Source organism: Larus michahellis, unplaced genomic scaffold, assembly GCF_964199755.1.
Source record: "Larus michahellis unplaced genomic scaffold, bLarMic1.1 SCAFFOLD_157, whole genome shotgun sequence".
Taxonomy (NCBI): Eukaryota; Metazoa; Chordata; class Aves; order Charadriiformes; family Laridae; genus Larus; species Larus michahellis.
Genome location: NW_027436276.1, coordinates 286,180 through 307,252, shown reverse-complemented (window position 1 = coordinate 307,252; position 21,073 = coordinate 286,180). Strand labels below are relative to the sequence as shown.

General features: G+C 46.9%; 1 protein-coding gene across 2 annotated transcripts in view; it reads left to right on the top strand.

Moving 5' to 3' along the window:
* MMP24 (matrix metallopeptidase 24) overlaps positions 1-21,073 on the top strand; it is a 54,244-nt gene that overhangs the window by 24,425 nt on the left and 8,746 nt on the right. For both annotated transcript variants that reach the window (XM_074571815.1, XM_074571816.1), the window contains one exon: positions 8,430-8,591. In XM_074571815.1, coding sequence (XP_074427916.1) covers positions 8,430-8,591 — 162 coding nt within the window. The remainder of the gene's footprint in view (positions 1-8,429; positions 8,592-21,073) is intronic.

Genomic DNA, 21,073 nt, shown 5'->3' with positions numbered 1-21,073 from the left:
GCTTTCACTGTTGCCAACACCAGGAGTTAAATATAATTTCAACCTGACTGGCAAAATAGAATCCCAAATAGGCCACGCTGGTTTGTATCTGCACTGCTATGCCACGGCCTGGTGGAACACACTGGGCCAGGCTTCAGCTGTTTCAAAGTCCTCTTGGTTTTTGGTGTTTTTTTTTTTTATCCCTGGTTGTTCCACAGCTGGGTCAAGTAGTAAACTCTGTCTGTAGACCCTGCTGTATTTAAATACCTTTTAAAAATAAAACCACCAGCATAGCGTCTTCTCAAGAGTGATGGAATGAATGTGATATCTACATTTTCCATGTGTTTATGAGTATTTTTCTTTTCCTTACTATCTGTTCTAACAAATTAGGGAATGATATGCTAATATTGGGTAAATAGGAGTTTTCATTTGGGGATTGGTAATTCTTTGGTATTGAATTGCTTGTTGAATTACAGCCTACGCTTGTGAAAGATACGGGACAGTTTTTCAGCAGAACACTCGTATTCCATTAATGTCAGGCTGCTGATCCAGCTGCTACGCTCACAGCTCCCCCTCTCCCTGGCTGCCTGCTCTTGACTACACATCACTCAGTCGGTTTTGGTCTCATCCTTCCAGAAAAACATTTTCTATTTTTCCAGTTAATTTCTACAGGAGATTGTCCTAGTGCCATCTGTGCCATGTCTGATAAAGCACAGCTTGCAGCGTTAGTCAGGTCTGTAACCTGACTGACAGACCCAGTTTGCACACTGGCTTTCGGGGACGATGAGGCAGCCTGCCTCCCTGTCACGGTGATGGGTTACACAATGTGGTTCTTTGTCCTTCTGCAGTCACTTGAGCTTATGGAGATCAGTTCGTTAACGTGGCTGCGGCACAATTTTGGTTGAGACTGCATCTCGCTCGTTCTTCTTTCTCCGGTGAAGATGTTTAAAGACACTCTTGAGGTTTTTATGCGTCATATTCATTGCTGCGTTTATAACGATAATAGTTGATGAACAAAATAAAACCTGTATTTCTTTTTAATGTGTATTTTCTTCTTTTCTAGGCAGAAAAGCCGTTTTCCACATCTCTCTTGATACAAACAAATGGAAGAGCAATATCACCCCTTCTTCAGGCTCTTCAAAAGATTGAGAATCTTTTTTTGAGCAGAGCATGTTGTGGAGGTGAACGGAGGAGGACAGACAGATCACATGTTCTTCTCTCTGACAGTTCAGACCTACCCGGTCTGAAGACATAAGAACCAAGGCATAGCTTGGAGTAGCCCTAAAGCTTCTTTAAGTTGTGCTTGGAAAACAATTGTCTCTACATGGTTGATGGAGCGGAAGGGACCATTTTAGTGTATTTAAAGCATGTTAAGTTCACACCATCTTTTCTGTAATCCTAGTCATGCTATTGTCACAGACAATGGTCTGATTTCTTCAGTATCATTCTTCAATAAAATTTCAAAATTTAACCTTCATATGTCTTTTTAATTATGTCTGAGTAAACTGCAATACATAGATGTGTTAGCATGATGATACAGTTCTTAAGTATAAAACTAATGTGACAAAGATCAGAGATTCACAGTTGCTTTTCTAATATTAATCCGGATATGTACAATATACAATATTATTTGTACTTCTGTTCTCTTAGAAGCTTTGTCCTGGGTTTACACTCCGCTATGCTAGGTGCTCTGCAGAGTCTGCCTACACTCCTTACAGCTGTATATGCAGCTGCCACGCTCCGGGATAAATACCGATACTAATGTCTCAAAATTGCCGTAATAATATCCCCGGGACCTGTTACTGTAAACTGACAGGCATTTAAATGAGTGGTTTTGCTTACCTGCAGCAGTTGGGTACCAAATAAAGAAAATATTTTGATACCAATTTTCATAATTAAAATGAATGAAACTGTACAAGAAGGCATGTGCTAACAGCTTTGTAAAGAAAAGCCTTTCTCAAGATAGCTATTTTTAACAGACATTTTTCCAGCTGAAGGTGAAAATCAAAGCTGGAAGGAAGGAAGATCATACATAAATCAGTTTATCTGTGTCTACAGTGGTGTTCCCATAAAACCATGTTTTTGTTATCTCTGCAGGGCAAGGTAGTATATTATAAACAATTTGAGTGCTTAACCAAAGAGCTGGTTTTGACGTGTGATTATATTGTGATTTATCTGAAGTAAGTTAGCTCCACTGGGAATACATCAGCTAACAGGAGTTCTATTCTGAACACAAAGCCAGATTGCTTTTTGAAGAAAATTCAACTAAAAAGTATGTTTCAAGTTGTGTGTATTCTGTGGCTGGTGTGTGTGGGGGGAGAATGGAGCTATTAAACTGAATGTAAGATAAGCAGCATATTCACCTGGTTTGGCATCATGGTAATGAGCGATGCTTTTAGATTGTTATAGGTGTGTCCTCATAACTTTTTCTGGTGATAACATTGTTTTGGTAAGGAAAACACATCACCAACTTTAAAGCTAAATTAACTGTGTGTGTTTATTTTTTAGCATAGCAAGTCAACTATTTCACTCAATGAACCAACTTGCAAAACTACCCCCAGTTTTACAGGGTCATCCTCCCTCTGGTCCTTGTTGGTGGAGTTTCGGATGCTCCCGAGAATGGGGAAGGAGAAAGCTCAGGCAGGTCTCTGACCAGACCTGTTCGTTTTCTACGGATGGTGCAAACAAGCAAAAAATTGTTAGATTTGTCTTGGAACCTTTCCCTGCAAATACAAAGCAAGAGTAGTCGGTTCCTTCTTCACCGTACTGTCTTACCCAGGTGGCTGGTATACACTGAATACAAGTTTTACTTGTCTTGGTCACGGGGGAAGGGGATTGAACAGGAAATTAAGGAGCTTTATCTGATTGCCTGACCTAGTTTCCATATGAGTAGCAAAGTATCAAGCTAGGCTATTAGTTCTTCCTTGCTCCAAGAAGGTGGACATTAAGAGTGCTGTCCCATTGAGATCTGTGGAGAGCAGGAACGTCGGAGACCTTACTGCATGCTTAAGAACTAACAGAAGCTGTTTGAGAGGTGGAGGCTCCTTTCAGGTCAGCTGAGAGGACAGTTTCCAAACGGCAACCAAAGAGCAGTGGGTAGCCGTACACAAAGAGCCGTCGCAGCTCCAAGCGAAGGGCTGTGGGAGGAGATAAGTACGCTCTTGGGCAATAGTTTTATACCTTGGTATTTTCAGAGCAAATCCCAGCACACCCTTTGAGAAGAGAATGAACAACGCATTCTCTTCCATGCTATGAAATTCCCTACCATTTACAAAAATAAAGGGAACTTTCTTGCTTAACGAGATGCTTTTGGTATAAACTGACCCCTCAAGAGAAATAGGATAATAAATCCAGAGCTGGGGTTTGGAGCACCCTGTGCTTACAAAATGGTCTTAGGCTTTTTTCTCCTGCCTCCTCTTCCCGTGAAATGCATGCTGTCCACTTGACCTCTGAGAATGACTTAGCTGCTTTCAGACCTGGGACCATCTTACGGGATACAGCGGCATGGAGAAGGCGGATGACATAGGCACGCTGGAAGGAAGAGAGCTGTGGATGTGTCTGGGAGGAGGCTAGAACAAAAGGAAAGGTGAGGGCATGAAACAGTGGTGAGAAATCTCTGGCCAGGGCAGGGAGCAGGAGGGGGAGCTGTGTCTGCCAGTGCCGTTCTGCTGCCTTGCAGCAAAGGATTTGAGATGAGAAGCAACCATGCTGTTGGGAGTCAGGTATTTGGTGAGAAGCAAGACGACCTTCTTGTCCTACTTTCTGTGGAACTCACATTATTTCCTAGAAATTCTCTTCAGCTCCACTTCATCTTCTCCAGACACCACCTCCCAGGACATCCCTACTCCCGTTCGAGTGGCCACCTAGCAATGTATCCTCCCTCAGGATGAGAGCTTTTCTGCTCCAGCGTTGACCTGTCCTCTGTGGCTGTGCTAGAACTGGGACGGTTCATTTCTCGGTGAGTCCGTTACCTCTACATGCAAGGAAGCAGAGCTCCCCAGCCAAAATTTTCCATGCTTTGTGGCATCCTCCCACACCACCGTCAGTCACACTGGACAGCAGCAGCTGTTTTCCACAGTTGTCTCTATTTCCAGGTATAGGTATTTCATAAGGATAACTAGGAAAAGACGCAATTCTGTTCAATAGTGGAAGGGTTGATCAGCCTGACTACCATGGTTGTTGACATACTTTCTCAGGTACGAGCCTTTGTCTTTCTGGGCTTGATCATCTCCAGACTCTTCCTGGTTGTCTCAAAGGTGATCAAGGAACCAACAAAGGCAGGTGATCTGCTGGACCTCATACTTTAAAAGGAAGAACTGGTGGGTAGCGTGAAGATCAGTAGCATCCTTGGCTGCAGTAACTGAGATGGTGGAGTTCAGGATATGTGTCAGAAGGGTCGATAGTGAGGTCAATACTGTTTAATACGTTTACAAATGACCTTGATGCAGCAGAGTGCACCTTCAGCAAGTTTGAAGGTGATAGAAAGTTTGGAGGAGTGGTTGATACACTGAATAGTGATGCTGTCATTCAGAGAGACCTTGAGAGGCTGGAGAAAGGGGCTGACAAGAACATAATGAAGTTGAGCAAAGAGAAATGTAAAACCCCGCGCCTGGGCTTTGCTGGTGGCCGACAGACTGGAAAGCAGCTTTGCAGAGGAGGACTTGGGGGTCCTGGTTGACACTGTTGAGTTGAATGTGAGTCAGAGCATTGTGCCCCTGCAGCACGGAAGGCCAACAGCATCCAGGGCTGTGTTGGGAAAAGCATTGCCAGCAGGTCATGGGAGATGATCCTTCCTTTCTACCCAGCACATGTGGAGTGCTACATACAGGGCTTCCCAATCCAAGAAAGCTGACATTCGAAACCTAACTGGACACAGTCCTGGACAACCTGCTTAACTTGACCTTGCTTGAGCTGGGAGCTTGGACCAGCCAATCTCCAGAGGTGCCTTCCAACCTCAACCATTCTGTGAGTCTGCGTGATTCTGTTTTCCAGCTGTAAAGTGGGCTAGCATTTGTTTTTGGGCAGAAACAAGTGACCGAATGCTATTTAAACCTAATTTAAATTAAGATAGTATCTGATCTTATGCTCCTGATACACATAGAACTTACATAGATTGATAAGTAGACTTACATAGAGACAATTTCTAGACATACCATTGGTACAAAAACCCTTTGGATACTTCATCAAGTAGGAACGTGCCACCCAATTGGGGAAGCGAAAAATTCTCCAAGTACTTAGCAGGGGCACAGCCCGCAAGCCCATGGTAAAAGTCACTCAGTACAGAGCTGACTTTCATGAGAAGAGTCTCAAGAGTCCCATGAGACTCTTTCATGAGAAGAATCTCATGAAAGTCGGCTCCGGAGTGAGTGACTTTTACCATGGACTTCCATGGGTAGCAATGAAAATTATGCTTTCCCGAGCATTTAAGTGATACAGGAGAGTAAGTCAATTTAATTTTCAACAGACTTTGAGTCTTTGAATCCATTTTGAAGACTGGGTGCATCTTCTAAGCTTGAGTGGTTTTGAAAACCCATGAAGAGTGATCAGTTGTCCAAGCTTTACCGTGAAACTACGTAATGCATTTGATACTGTGCTGTTGGATGTTTTATTGGCTTGTTCGGCACACAACAGATTTTTCAGCAGCAGATGAGAAAAAAGTATTAAGTGCCCGTTTCGATTTCCTGAATACAGAAATTCTGGAATTTTCAGTACATATATGGCTAAATTTTAGCCCACATATGGTTTTGGACGTTTGTACTTGAACAAATGTATTTGAACTTTTATTTGAAATGCATTTGTATATTTTAACATGTCTTGCATATTCAGGTGCTTACACCCTCCAACTCAAATATTTAGACAATTTAACCGTGTTGGTGTGAATACTGTTTGTTACCGACTTTAGGTATCTTGCGATGCTGACAAAGCACCCTGCTATGAGGACTTGCAGAATCCTGAACCTGTGTTGTCACGTTTTTATGGGTAACAGTGAAGCAATAAGTATTTGAGAAGTGGAGATAGTTGTCCATGAATCACTGTTTGCAGTTCCTGTCCCAAGGAGAGCTCAGCCATGTACACAAACCTGAACTTTGTTACCTCTAATACAGGTGCAGTTTGGAGGTGTGGGGAATGGAGGTACACTGTCTGGAGATGCTGCAGAGCAGACACTGAGCTGCCGCTGCCAACTGTTTTCTCCTGTGTCTGATTGCAAGTGCTCTTGGTTTGTGCCTTGCCAAAAAAAAAGGAAAGACGCTCAATTCAGGCAGATCCGATCCAATCTTACCCTCTGTGGCTCTGCCTCCTGCAGGATGGTGCTGCCTGTGCTCACCTCCTCCCGCAGACACGGCAGTGCCAGGAGTCCAGCCAAGTAAGAGCACGTTGAGGAGCCTGTGCTAGAGGAGATGGGGTTGTCCCGGGGACCACATGTGCTCAGGTGGGTGTTAGCCCCGGTCTTCTCTGTCCTTCCAGGTGCCTTACAGATCTCCCCTGACAGATTTGGTGGTCCAGGTCAGATCAGAGCACGTCACCAGAGGACCCAGAAGGGGGACAAAGCTCCCTTCCCACCATGTACCCTTGTTGATGAGCAGACTGGCAGTGCTCTCGCCTCTCCTGGCAGCACTCAGATAAGGAGGCAACGGTATCAGAGCAGCCTATTTTGCTGGCCGTTGTCCTGGTTTGAGGTAAAACGGAACCAATTTTCTGTTTTGTAATTTTACTTTTTAGCTGGGCCTCTTCTCACTGACTGAAGTCTGAAATTAACAGCATGTTGTTCAGAAACTGTTCACTATCAGAGGGATAAGACCTGATTATACCAAGGAATGGTATGCGTAGAGGCTCTTGCTTAGACTTATTGCTATAACAATCAAGGTCAGCTAACTTCACTATTTGCCCCGTTGGAGGGTCGGAAGTGGAGAAGTGTAGAGGGGTCTCACCTGCAGGGAGGAGCAGACGGGACAGGTGACCAACAGGAGTATTCCATCCCATCTGCATCACGCTCAGTATAAAAACTGAGGGATCAAAGGGGCAAGTCTCTCTTTCTTCAATGGCCGACGTCTGAGGAGGACCCTGTCTGTCCATCTGCCTTTGATCCCGATCCGAGCATTCCTGACTCCAGATCCGGAATTCAGCTCCTGTCCGTCACTGACTCCAGTCTGGGACATTCCTTGTGTCTGCTGGTGACGGAATCGTCATCCTGGGAGCTGGATACGGTTTTTTATATATTGTATACTTTTTTTTAGTTTTTATTATTCTATTATTATTTACTATTTCCTTATTTATTATTATTTTCATTAAAGTAGTTTAGTTATTTTTCTAAACTCATAAATCTCCCTCTGCTCTCTTTTCGTGGCGGGGGGTGCATCTGTCGTTCTGATCGGCCAATCTGGCCAAAGCCACCACAGATTTATTGGCGCCCAACGTGGGGCCTGACTGTGGCCCAACCGTGGCACTACCAGAGTTCTGATAGATGGTCGGAATAGTTTGAATTCCAGCTTGCTCAGAGATTGATACAGACAGCTCACATCATGTTGTTGCTAGACAGTTTATTGTATCATCTCTTGTAGGGATTGCTTTAAAGTTGATTGATACGACAACGCTTATCTTGCCTTACGTTTTGTATCACTTGCTCGCTCTTCCTGTCTGTGTGCCGTGGTTCAAACGTGCTATTTTGCTGCTGTGTTTAATTCTAATCCAGGCTGTGATTGAATGTATAGCTTCTTTACCTGCATACCTCGGGCATCACGTGATGGATTCCATTACTACTTACACTAACTATACTTTAAATTTTACCATGGACATGTTTACTTCGCCCTTTACTACTTATGCCAAATTGTCACCATCAGAGCCAGGAGAGGGATCTCCTTTGGGTATCGTGAATGACAGTTGCTTTCCTAAAATCATGCTTTTGGTGTCGATTTTCCTGAATGGGGTGCAGGGGTGGTTTCTCTTTCAGTTTTGGTGCAGGAGTAGGTGTAGTACGATACGCACTGACACTACTCGAACTCCATCGGCACCGGTACAAGTTGCCCCGGTGACCAGAAGGAAAAAGAAGTCGTCAGTAAGTTCCTCTGTCCCTCGTGATAAAGACCAAGTAAGGCCAGACAGCAGGGGGGAGGACTCTTCTGATGAAGATCGAGAGTTCTTCTAAAGACGACAGGGAAGAGGCTCCTGCGTCAGCCCCAGCGGAGGAATCAGATACAGAGGTGATCATTAAATCCTTCTCTATGAAGGACCTGCGAAATATGAGCCTCCTCCCATTCCGTGACAATGACTGTAGAAGCTGTGCAGGCTTTCAGGACTAAAACCGTCTCCAAGAGTTGAGTGACAACCTGGCACTGTGACCTGCTGTGCAATAGCGTAACAAAACCTTTGCTTCTTGCTTTATGAGTAAGTGGGGCTTGGGATCGCATCGGGCTGTGGCTGTGTACTGACCTGGCTGTACCTTCCTTCCACAGGGAACGATCTCTTCCTGGTGGCAGTCCATGAGCTGGGACATGCGCTGGGTCTGGAACACTCCAATGATCCCAGTGCTATCATGGCTCCTTTCTACCAGTACATGGAAACACACAACTTCAAACTGCCCCAGGATGACCTCCAAGGAATTCAGAAAATCTATGGTGAGCAACACTACCCACTCATCTATTTACACTGAGCTCGAGTCTAGGAAGTATTTCAAAGCCATGGACAAGTAGCCCCCCAAATGCTTGCAGCTGGTGGGCTGGAGTTCCTGCCATAGCTGAATGGGGAAGCCCTTTAAAGCCCTTAATTCACAGCCAAGTATCAGACGACTGTCCCAGTGGCAATATCTTTGCACTTTGGATAACCAAACCTCTGTGATCTCACTGCGGCTCCACGCCTCGTTATGTCCCCAATATCAAGGAGCACTAGAAAGGGAAAAACAGGCAATTGCTGTACCTGAGGTTTGCCCGTTAGGAACAGCCAGTGCAAATAGAGAGGAAGAATGCGAAGAACATGGAACATCAATGAAAGGTAAAAGGTATTTATGTACTTATTTTTTTCTCCATATATAGAAGGTAGGAAAAAATTGTGGATCTGCTTAGGAAATACTTTACTTCTTTTAATCTCCAGCTGAACATTGTTGTACAACGTGTGCCACAAAGATATGAGCTCAAGGGAAAAAGAGAGAAAAGGAGGCAGAGGGATTATGAAAACCCAAAGGGGCTGGAGATGCTGTGGTACCCTGTGGTGGGATCAGGGGTACCAGGGTGTGAGGATGGGGACTTTTCAGAGAGTTTGACTGAAGGAGGCTCTGGGAGCAGAGGGGAACGCGGGTTTTAGGAGCCACAGCCAAGGGGAGGCTGAGATAGAAGATGCTAATGGTGTGACAGCCAATGGAAAACAGGTTTTGTCAAACACCCCTGGTTTGGTTCTTTGAGGAAAGTATAAGTTTGACAGAGAGGTTACTTAATAAATACAGCATAGAGCAGCTGTGCTATGTAGCTAGGCAATGTCTGCAGCTGCTTGACATCTGGAGTCAAATGCTAGCTCACAGTTCCAGTTGAACAGATATTATATGAATTAGACTTCAAAACCCCCCCTTATAAGACGGTTGTCAGTGGGAAAACCAACGTTTCTAAGGGATTGCTGGTGCGCTCAGTGGCAGACCTGACACTGCTCAATGTTGTCACAAGTGATCAGCCAGTGAATTGTAAATTACTGCTAATAGAATTTGTGGCAAGACATACAGGACTCTAAAGCTGTACAGCAAGACTTTAGAGGTCTAAACTGTATGTCAATTGTTTGAGTCTGATTTTTGGGTTTGTGACTGGAATGAGACTCATTTGTTCAAATATAGATGCCTGAAAAAAAATCTCTTTCGGAGCTACTTTTCCTGACTCCTGTCTGGGCAACGGGAAAAACCAGGCATTTGCAGAGTGCAGTTAATCCGTACTGTAAGGCAGATGTCCAAGTAAGGTCCAGCATGTACAATAAGATGGTTTGAAGTACACGCAGGGGGAACTGGCTCTTCCCATTAGTGCAGCTGAAGATTTCTCATTATTGGTCGTTACCAGAATGGACTTGCATGGCAATTGTCCTATGGTATCATTTAATTATGTATATTTTAACATAGTATATATTCAAATACTTGGGATAACAGAGACTCTGGATGGTTTTGAAACAAAGTGCTGGGGTAGTAAGTATTAAACTTTCATTAAATAATATAAGTTTTCTTTTTTGAAAGCTGCTGAAATGTCATTATGCTGTTTCTGTTTTGAAATGTTGGTTTAGTTCTGGTGAACTTCGACTAGTCAGAAAGAAAAAAAAATAAATTATTGCTGGCGGTGAAAGTGCAATCGAGAAAAGATTACTGGTTTCTCTGTTTTCAGATACCTTTTAGGAAAGGGAGCAGATAAGGCATTGCCAACCATGCTTCTTCACCTTGGTGGTTCAAGCCAGCATCAGCCGTGGCTGAGCTGGGGAGCAGCGTTCTCCCCCCACAGCTTGGGCAGGGACCCAGTGCCCAGGGCTGGGCTGAAGTGGGGCTCCTGGGCCCATAGAGGTACCGGGTGACACTGGTCACGGCCGTTAAGACCTACTAGTGTCCTCAGGGCCCTGACAATCGGTGAGAGCGCTGCACAGCGTCTTGTGCACGGCTATGAGAGAGCAGGGAGCTCGGCACTGTGCAGCCTACGGCGTGGCAGCAGCACCGCTGCGCTTACACCTTTTTTCACTTAGGTAGTGACATTAAACTTTAGCCACCTACTATGTCAAGGTTCTCTATATGCAATATAATACCCTTAAAATTTTAACTCTGCTTGAAAAAAGTAGCATGAATGAATTACTGCCTGGTGCGGGTAATAATTGGAATTAGTCGGTTGACTATCGGGGAGTCACGCAAGGTTCTTCTGTGAGGCTTTGAACGGGAGCGGGTTGGGGATGGTGGTGTGTGGTGGTAGAGATAGCTGGTCCTGCAGGGAGAAGGAGGAGCACCCTCTGCAGTAGGAGCTTTGATTCCCCAGGTAGAGATTTTGGTCCGTAGCACAGAGTTACGGTCCAAAAACTGAAGTTTAGTTTCAAACTAGGTTTTACTCCTGTGGTTCACAAATAAAAGATGGAAAAATGCAGGTTATGTTTCTCCCTGGAACTGGAGATCTGAGAACAGATCCTTTCGTCTGAGCTTCTAACAGCTGAGAAGGAACTGCTGAAATATCCTTCTTGTAGCTTTAGCAGGAACATTCAACTAGTGTGTTTTATTTCCACAGTGCCAATCTGCTTTGTTGTACCTTGGGAATGCCAAAAGCCCATCTATCAGAGCACCTGGCCAAAAATCAAAACCTCCTGCTTTCTTGCTGCTTTGACATTCTCTACAGTGCAGCAGCAAGTGCTCAATTAGTTTTATTTAGGAACCTACTGTGCAAAATAAGTCATAGAGCCAAAACCACTGCTTTGCCTGTAGCACCCTTTTTAAAAAACAAATTCAATTAAAACTTCCAATTTTTCATTCCACTAAAATTGCTAGAACAAAGAACAGAAGCTTGACTAAAGCTCATGTCCATTCTGTCTCCTTCTTTTGAGAATGATGCATTTCAAATGTGGTTTTATGTTGTGTCTGTGTTTATCCAGTAGAAAAGAAATGTCTAAATCTGTCATACAGTGATTTATTGAATTATTAAATTATTTTCTGCTGGATTTATTTCAAAACTCACCTAAAGAGACAGCAGGGGATGTGAACTCTTGTTTGTGCTCCGTGCTGGTTAGTATAAGGTTTAAAATGTTATTTCCAGTTCAGAGCTAATGATGAAAAGGCCAGCAGCTCACCACGTGTGACAGACTGTAAGACAAGTCAGCGGCATTTCCACCTCCTGATAGGTTCCTGGACAAAATGAGGGAAGTATCATGACTGTTCTTTACGTGTCTTGCTCAGAAGGATCTCTCCGACTGTCCATACATGCCCATGTCACAAGTGACATGCCCAGGAAGGAATTAAACTGGAAATAACACCATTATCTAGGTCCCCTGGATATCCTGTTAAGCTGACTGCCTCTTTTAATTTTGCTGGTGTTGAAGTCAGGGCTGCATGCAGCTACAGTGCAGGTGGAGAGTGGAGACGTACTCAGACACAGCCTTGTCACTGATCTGACAGTGATCTGATCATCCTGTAGTCTTGGTTCTCCTCTTCTTCACGGCCTGCTCTAAGTACCCCTTTGCAGTAGGCTGTGAAGCAGCCTCTCGTGTTAGGAGAGACTCTGTGACACTATGCCTGGAGAGCAGAGGGGTTGCCATGATGTGCAGGTAAAACTCATGTCCACATGGTTGCTTGGAGCTGGTAAACCAAGCCGTTGTCTTCAAGGCCCTTTCAAAGCATAAGGTCACAAAGCAAAGGTCTTCTAATCACTCAGAGATACACCACATGATTAAGCCTGGAGACAACCTTAAGGATCTGGGTACTCTCAAATCATATTGAGGACATGTCAACCTCACACATCTTTTCTGCAGCTCCCGGTCAGTGTAAATACTGCATCCCATGAAGGCTGAAGTCCAGGGTGGTCATGAAACCACCCCAGCCCCTGGCCAAGGAACTAAACACCAGCTCTGACACCCAGGAACAGGGGATCAGGAGGGCACAGTGTCCACAAGCAAATAGCACCTTCTGCCAGCCTCATTACTCCTGTGCAGCAAGCACGGGTTTCATAACCTCCTTCACTTTTTGCCAGTAGCAGCCTGTAGAGCAATCCCAGATCTTGTAACCTACATGTATGTATGAGATGGATTGGGATGAAATAGCAGAAAGACCTGATGCAAATGCTCCACGTGATGACACTGCATTGTGAGTAGGACCGTCAGAGCAAGCTTTGCTCTCATGCAGGACCTGCAAACATTAGGCATAGGACTGTTTTCTGATCACAGAATCACAGAATCACAGAATGGTAAGGGTTGGCAGGGACCTCTGGAGATCATCCAGTCCAACCCCCTGCCAGAGCAGGGTCACCCAGAGCAGGTGGCACAGGAATGCGTCCAGGCGGGTTTGGAACGTCTCCAGAGAAGGAGACTCCCCACCTCTCTGGGCAGCCTGTGCCAGGGCTCTGCCACCCTCAAAGTCAAGAAGTTCCTCCCCATGTTTAAGTGGAACTTCCTATGCTCAAGTTTGTGCCCGTTACCTCTTGTCCTGTCGCTGGGCACCACTGAAAAGAGCCTGGTCCCATCCTCCTGACACCCACCCTTTCAGTATTTATAAGTGTTGATAAGGTCCCCCCTCAGCCGTCTTTTTTCCAGACTGAAGAGACCCAAATCCCTCAGCCTTTCATCATACGAGAGATGTTTCAGTCCCCTCATCATCTTCGTAGCCCTTTGCTGTCCCCTCTCCGCAGTTCCCTGTCCTTCTTGACCCAGGGAGCCCAGAACTGGACACAGTGCTCCGGGTGTGCCCTCCCCAGGGCAGAGCAGAGGGGGAGGATGACCTCCCTCCACCTGCTGGACACACTCTTCTTGATGCAGCCCAGGATGCCATTGGCCTTCTTGGCCACAAGGGCACATTGCTGGCTCATGGTCATCCTGTTGTCCACCAGGACTCCCAGGTCTCTTTCCACCAAGCTGCTCTCCAGCAGGTCACCCCCAACCTGTCCTGCTGCGGGGGGTTATTCCTCCCCAGGTGCAGCGCCCTACACTTGCCCTTGTTGAATTTCATAAGGTTCCTCTTTGCCCAACTCTCCAGCCTGTCCAGGTTTCTCTGGATGGCGGCACAGCCTGCCGGTGTGTCAGCCACCCCCCCCAGCTTTGTGTCATCGGCGAACTTGCTGAGGGTGCACTCTATCCCCTCATCCAGGTCATTGATGAATATACTGAACAGGACTGGACCCAGTACTGACCCCTGGGGAACACCACTCCTCACTGACCTCCAACTAGACCCTGTCCCCCTAATCACGACCCTCTGAGCTCTGTCTTTCAACCAGTTCTCTATCCACCTTACTGTCCATTCATCAAGCCCACTCTTCCTAAGCTTCCCTAGGAGGATGCTGTGGGATACTGTGTCGAATGCCTTGCTGAAGTCAAGGTAGACAACATCCACTGCGCTCCCCTCATCTATCCATCCAGTCATGCCATCATAGGAGGCTATCAGATTAGTCAGACATGATTTCCCCTTGGTGAATCCATGTTGAGCACTTCTGATAGCTTTCTTTTCCTCCACATGCCTTGACGCCCAGAACAAGATGTTCCGTCATCTTTCCAGGGCTGACCTGATCTTTACAGGCTGACCAACCTGTAGTTCCCCGGGTCCTCCATCTTGCCCTTTTTGAAGACTGGAGTGACACTGGCTTTCCTCCAGTCCTCAGGCACTTCGTCTGTTCTCCAGGACCTTTCAAAGATGATGGAGAGCAGCCCAGCAATGACTTCCACCAGCTCCCTCAGCACTCTCGGGTGCATCCCATCGGGACCTATGGACTTGTGGATATTATAATTGACCTAATTGATCTCTCACTTCATCCTCCTCAACCAAGGGGAAGTCTTCCTCTGTCCAGCCTTTCCCCATTACTTTCCCCAAGGCCTGGGACTCCTGAGGGCTGGGCCGAGCAGTAAAGACCAAAGCAAAGGCGGCACTCAGTAACTCCGCCTTCTCCGCATCCTCCTTCACCATGGCTCCTGTCTCATTCAACAGCTGACCCACAACTTCTCTAGTTTTCCTTTTGCCTCCAATATACTTGAAGAAGCCCTTTCCTGTTGAGCTTGACATCCCTTGCCAGGTTTAATTCCAAGGCGGCCTTGGCTTTCCTGGTTTCATCCCTGCACGCTCTCGCAGCGTTCTTGTAATCTTCCCAAAGGGTCAGTCCCTTCTTCCACTTACTCTAAATTTCCTTCTTCCACTTGAGCTTTTTCAGAAGCTCCCTGCTCAAGCATGCAGGTCTCCTGCATCCCTTGCCCGATTTCTTGCTCTTCGGGATGCACCGATCCTGAGCTTGGAGAAAGTGGTGTTTGAATACCAACCAGCTCTCTTGAGCTCCCCTGCCTCAGAGCCCTAGCCCATGGGACCTCTCCAAGCAATTTCTGGAAGAGGTCAAAGTTAGCCCTCCTGAAGTCCAAGGCTGCGATTTTACTTCTTGTTGTTTTGTGAATACTGCCCATGATCCTGAACTCTATCTTCTCATGATGACTACAGCCAAGGCTGCCCCCAACCTTAATGTCCTCCACCAGTCCCTCTGTGTTTGTCAGTACCAGGTCCAGGAGTGCTCCTCTCCTTGTTGGCTCCTGCACCACCTGTGTCAAAAAGTTGTCATCAACGCACTGGAGGAACCTCCTGGACTGTGCATGCCTAGCTGTGTGGTCTTCCCAGCAGATATCGGGGTGATTGAAGTCCCTCATAAGAACCAAGGCATGCGATTGCGAGGCTGCCTTCAGCTGTCTGATGATGTTCTCTTGAGCATGGGAAGAGAATAAAGTAACATCCAAGACCTTGTCTCTAGAAGCTGCAAGATCTGGGACTTTTGGAGCCATGCACCATGGTGCTGTGCTAGTAGGAGGGCAGGGGAAGGAAAACGTGTGGCAATGAGGGAGCTGGAGGGATCAGGGATCTGCTCTGGTTGCATGTTGCAGAGATACCAGACTCCCTTTCTATGTTGCATCCCTTCATTTGCACCTTTCCTCCTGCCCAGAGACTCTGTTGGACCCATCAGGAAATACCAGGCTCCACTTCTGGTGCATCCACTGAGTCTCACCTGCCATCTGCCAGGTCTCCATTCCTATTCCTCCGAAAAACAGGCAGGGAGTAACTGCCTGGTTCCTGGTGCTGTCCTTGGGCTCCACTTGACGCCTTGATGACTCTGCCATGACACAGGGTCTCACCCATGCCCACATCAGCCCTGGAGCTGCAGACATTGGGTGTGAGAGGAGGGAAGTGATCTCACTGGTCAACTGCCCCCTGATGAAGGGAGAGCTGAGGGGAGCCCACCTCTCTTGGAAGGTTTCTCACCTGATGGAGAAACACTGCTTTATGTTATGGCTGGGCATAAAACACTTCTCTCATCCTACAGATTTTCCCGAGTATAAAAAAGAATGATGTGTTTTGCAGTGGAGCAGATGTCAGGTTTCTTAAAGTTTTTCCAGAGGGGAATTGGGCTGCAAGCACCACAGCTGGAGCATCTCACAGAGCCCCAAACTCTCATAATTTGCCTGCCTAAGCCTGGGGATTTTGGACCCAGTTTTCTTGCTCACAAAGCAGAGAACCCAACCGCAAGGTGAATCACCTAATTACAGAGCGCAGAAGAGCATTCCTTTTGGCTTAGAGCAAGGATTTCAGCCACGGTCTTCTGGGTGAATGCTCTATCACCCGGCTGGCAGTTGGTCATTCAGAGGAGAATATCTGGGGGAGAAGGGCTCGAGAAACCCTTTCTGCCACGCAGTGGTGGTCGTGAGGGCCTCGACTGCCCAACCGTTGGGTATGCTGTGGGTGCTGGGGCTTGTCCGCAGACTGTGGCAAGGATACCCAAAGTAACTGAAATAGCTACTTCACTCCGCTGCTGAAGTTAAGCCCAGAAGTGCAGAGTGCTCCGTGGACAGGTTTACCAAGTGAGCAAGGGAAACGAGGCCCTCCCGAGTGCTGAGCTGTTACGGATGGACCACCTCTCCTCCCTGAGGTAGCTTCTTGTCAGCTAGCTCCTTTCATATGAACACTGCCGTGGAGTCTGCAGAGCAGCCAGGTGGGTTTCTCTCCCTCCCCCTGGCTCAGTTGGCTCGTACATTTTGGTTTGGAAGTGAGGAGCCTTTTCTGTGTACCTGGACAGCTGGTACAGTCCTGCAGAAACACGCGGGCAGCTTAGCTTTTTACCAAAAAAAAAAAAAAGCCCTGTATATCATTCAAAAGCGTAACTGCCTGCCTGTAGTCTGGGTCATAGTTTTATGCTTGGAGTGTACATTAAGAAGATAAAGACAGGCCTTTGTTTGCAGGTGGCTCGTCATCTCCCCCAGGCTCTGCCATCCTCTGCCCTGGCAGGCTGGGCCAGCCGCCTGCGAGAGGTGCTGAGCCGTGCGGGGCGCTGAGCTCCGGGCAGGTGTTGTGCAGTTGAGGGAACACTCTGTCAATAGCCAGGAGGACAGTGCAATTATATTTTGTCCTCAACTATCGACACAGTGGCTCCTAAATGCCTCCTCTCTCTGTGTTATCTTCACAGGTCACCTTGGTATTCAGATGGTCTGCGACAGAGGAAGCATGAAGGGAGGAGGCTAAGTGCCAGTGGCGGAAGTCACACCCTGAAGGTGATCTGCTGTGACCCAAAAGCTTTCTGACATTCTTTGCCTTGGTTGTGATAGAGAGGAAGAAAGTCTTCTTCTCCACACAGTGTCTGTAAAGTCCCAGCAAGTTGCTTCCCTCCAGAACGTAGAGTTTCCAGCTCCAGGAGGTTTCTTACCTGCTTCCCCCGTGGAAGTGGCTGCAGGTTCAGCGCCAGGGGTGGGTTTGGCTCCAGTGCTGGGATCACACGCAATAACGAGGTGACCAGGTTCAGCCCCATTGCAGACCCATGCAGTAGCCTCTCTACTTAATTTTTCTCTCCATGAGATTTGCACTGACTGATTCTCTGAAGTTGCTTGGCAATGTAGTGAGAGAGGCTGTGATGTGCGCACAATGGCTGGTTGGTTAGAGCGGTGGTGGGTGTGATCAGTTCCTGTGGTAAATACCAAGGTGCCAGCAACTCTTAAGTAACTCTTTGTTCACACGGTCTTCTCTGCTGCTGATAGACCTGGTATAGCCTGCCTTTAGCCGTCGGTTTCAGAGGCCAGTTACTGTGATGGGATTTTGGAAATAGTGTGATTGTCGAACTATATAGGGTCTGTTAATTCTGCATTCAAGCCATGTTGTGCTCTGAGGTGGCTTAGGTCTTACGAGATAGCATCTTTCTTCAGGCTGTGCTTCTGCTCTCCATCCCCCTGACTGTAGACTGACTTCTGCCTACCTAGCGCCTGGACCCGAGGATTTTCATGTTGTGTGTGTGCTCCTCTGCTCTTTGCATGTGCATCACTGTAGGCTTACCTTCCACCATTAGCTGTAAGACCCCCACGTGGTGACAAAGCGAAGGCAGCGATTAAAAATAAAAAGGCAGTCTGTGTAACCACAAGAGGAGACAAGACTTCAATCAGGATAAATTAGAAGGCCCAGAATGCATAAAAACGAGAAGCGAAAGATAGTAAGGAAAAATCCATGGCTGGCATGGAAAGACAGTAACAGGAATATTTTAAGTGAAAGTCTGCATCCAAGCAAGTTGCAGTGCCACCGACAAAAACGTGGGGGAAGCCTTGTCAGTGCTGGGTGCCTCCTTCAGAGCAATACGCCAGCTGGTTTGACCACTGCAAGCAGTGGGTGTGGACGGTGGCCCAACTTCCCTTGGTGGGCCTGACTTGAGAGCTCTTCCCACTGCTCTAGCAAATGTTTCAGTTAATGCAAATCTCCAGTTCACCTGAATCATCGCTGATTCGCACCATCCTCACCACAGTGCGTCCAGCTGCTTCTGCCTTCCAAGCTTACTGCATTCTCTTTCAGTGTCATCTTAGGGCTAATTAAAACTTTTGCACTGGTTGGTCCCCTGGGTTTTGGGTGCTATATTAACTTTCCTCTTCTCTACTGAGGACTGCGGCAGACTTTGGGCACTGAAGGTGGCTATGAGAGAGTTGGAGGTGACTGCTGTCCTACAGCAGGGGCAGGCCAGGCTGAAACGAGTGGTCCTCACTTGTGAGCGTGAATCTTTAATAACTAAAATCATGCGTGAGATGTTAAATTCCTAGCATGTGACCACCATACTGTGGTCCCTGTGCTGCACCTTACTATCAGATGTGTCTTTGTTACCCATCAGACACATTCATCGTAATTTTCTTTAGATAGTACTCCCGTCTCACCCTTTTTTCCTTTAAAAGAGACGGGGAGAAAATTAATGTCATGTCCTCATCTTACTGCTCATGGTCATCTCTGTAAAACTCTTTTCTTGCTCTCTTCTCTCAAAGTGTGGAGTTTTTGGCTTGTTATTTCTGGAAACCCAGAAGTGCAGTTGATTTGAGTATCTCTATCCGTTTGCTGTGTCTGAGAAGCAGAACTGCCCCGACTGGGCAATTGATCCTTTTTGCGGTCCGTGTCCCTCCAGCAAGCAGGTCGAACACACACCACACAGTGACTTCTGGGGTCCCTCCCAGCCGATTCCCGGTGACAGCAGGTGCCTCTCTGCACTGCAGGCTGTGACACATCTCCCTCTTCAACGGCACCAGTGCTCCTGGGAGTCCTCCTCACAGCCGGGTTGTGGATCTGCTTCCAGCTGCCTCTCGTAACACAGGGATCTCTCCCATGCTGGAACTGGTGGTGGTCTTCTGCAGACTACCAAACAGCGGTCTGATGAAATTGCTCCACTGTACCAATTAAACTGAGCACCAAGAGGCTTTTCTGATCCATACGTGGCAAATGCATCTCTGATTTGGTCAGTTCATGGCAGCATTAGCCTCTTGCAAAGCGGGGGAAGGAACAACTACACCTCTCCTGTGCTTCTGTAGCAGCGTGCGATAGTCTCATTTGGGCAGGTGGTCCTCGTATCGGTCTGTTGGTGGGGGAATCCTATCATGTAGGATGTGTGTTAGAGTTTTTTCAATGTTATTTACAAAACACATCCAGTCAAAGCTGTGTGGGTGGTGACACAGGAGTAGAAGGATCACACTGCTCTTTAATGGGCGACCTGCGGTCAGCCACTGCTTAGGTCAAGACTTACCTTTCCTTAATTTCCTATCTTCACCGAGCATGTAAATTGCTGGGTTTCAAACTTAATTTATTTGGGTGCTGTATCTGGCACCAAGTGCCATTTTTGGCAGCCAAAACAGGTTACCCGTTTCCTCCTCCTTTCATTCGCTGAGCACTGTGCTCCTACACCGCACCTGAGCAAACCGGCATCCCTTGTGTAAGATCTCTCTGTGACCTCTTTCCCCATTCCCGTCCCTTCCTCTGCAGCGTATCCCACCCTGCCGGCTCAGTCCCAGCTCCACGAGCTTCCCGGCCAGAGCCAGAGGCGCCAGTGGATGTGCTGCTCGGAGGAGGAGATGCCTCTGCATGGCCCATGTGCTTCACACCACAGCGCTGCCTGTGGCTCTGTCGGCAAACCATGTCTGTGGCTGCCGGCAAGCTTTCGGGATACAGCAGTATTTAGGGATGGTGTTAAGTAAGTAGAGCGCTGAGGACTCGGCACCCGCTCTGTGCATTTCGGGGAAGGGGGTTGTTACTGTGCATTAGCTCGTGCTGTGCCCTGTGATGTCTGTTTGCAGCTGCACTATTCTAGAGGCGCTACAGAAGCGCATCTTCAGGTTCAGCTTTGTCCAAAGAGAAGGCATCTCATGAACTTCAGTGTGAATCAAAGCACAGAAATGGCAAATGACGGAGCACGTCTTCAAAAGCGCGATCCTGAGCTGAACTGAAACGCTGGTGTAGATGCACCCACATTGTCTGGCCAACGGGGGGTCCAACCCTGCGGCTCCTGTGACAGGCGACATCTGGAGAGCTTTGCTCCAACTGTTTGGGGAAGAGTCACAGATCACTAGCAGCAGCGGTATCACCGTTTGGGAATTCCATTTAAAAGAACTTTATGGTCTGCTAAGGTCATAGAGTCACAGAATCATACAACAGTTTGGGTTGGAAAGGACCTTTAAAGGTCATCTAGTCCAATGCCCCACGTATACTGGGCAACCACCAGATAGTGGGCGCTGAGTAGCTAAGAATGGAGGAGGTGAGAAATACAGAGTATCAGTATAATATTTTTATCCATTTCATGTAGACAGTTTTCCAAGAATAATTGTCAACAGAGAATCCTCATCTAAAGGATTTCTGTGAGCAATATTTGATGTCTTTTATTAAAGTTCTGGAATAAAGGTAAATAAAAATAGTTGCTAATAAAAAATCGCATGTGGCACAAAATACCACATTATGAGGACAAGTCACCGTGAAGAAATACAATGATCCATTTGAAAAGCTTTAGAAAAGAGCTGTAGGAGTAAGTCTCAAACCCAAAAGACATTGCAGCAACAGAGAGCAGGAACTGGTCTGTTTAGCTCATAAAGGAGAATTTAAAAAGCATCCTCATCAAGATCTGTAAATGATTGAATGTTGAGACACTAGAGATAAGAAAAA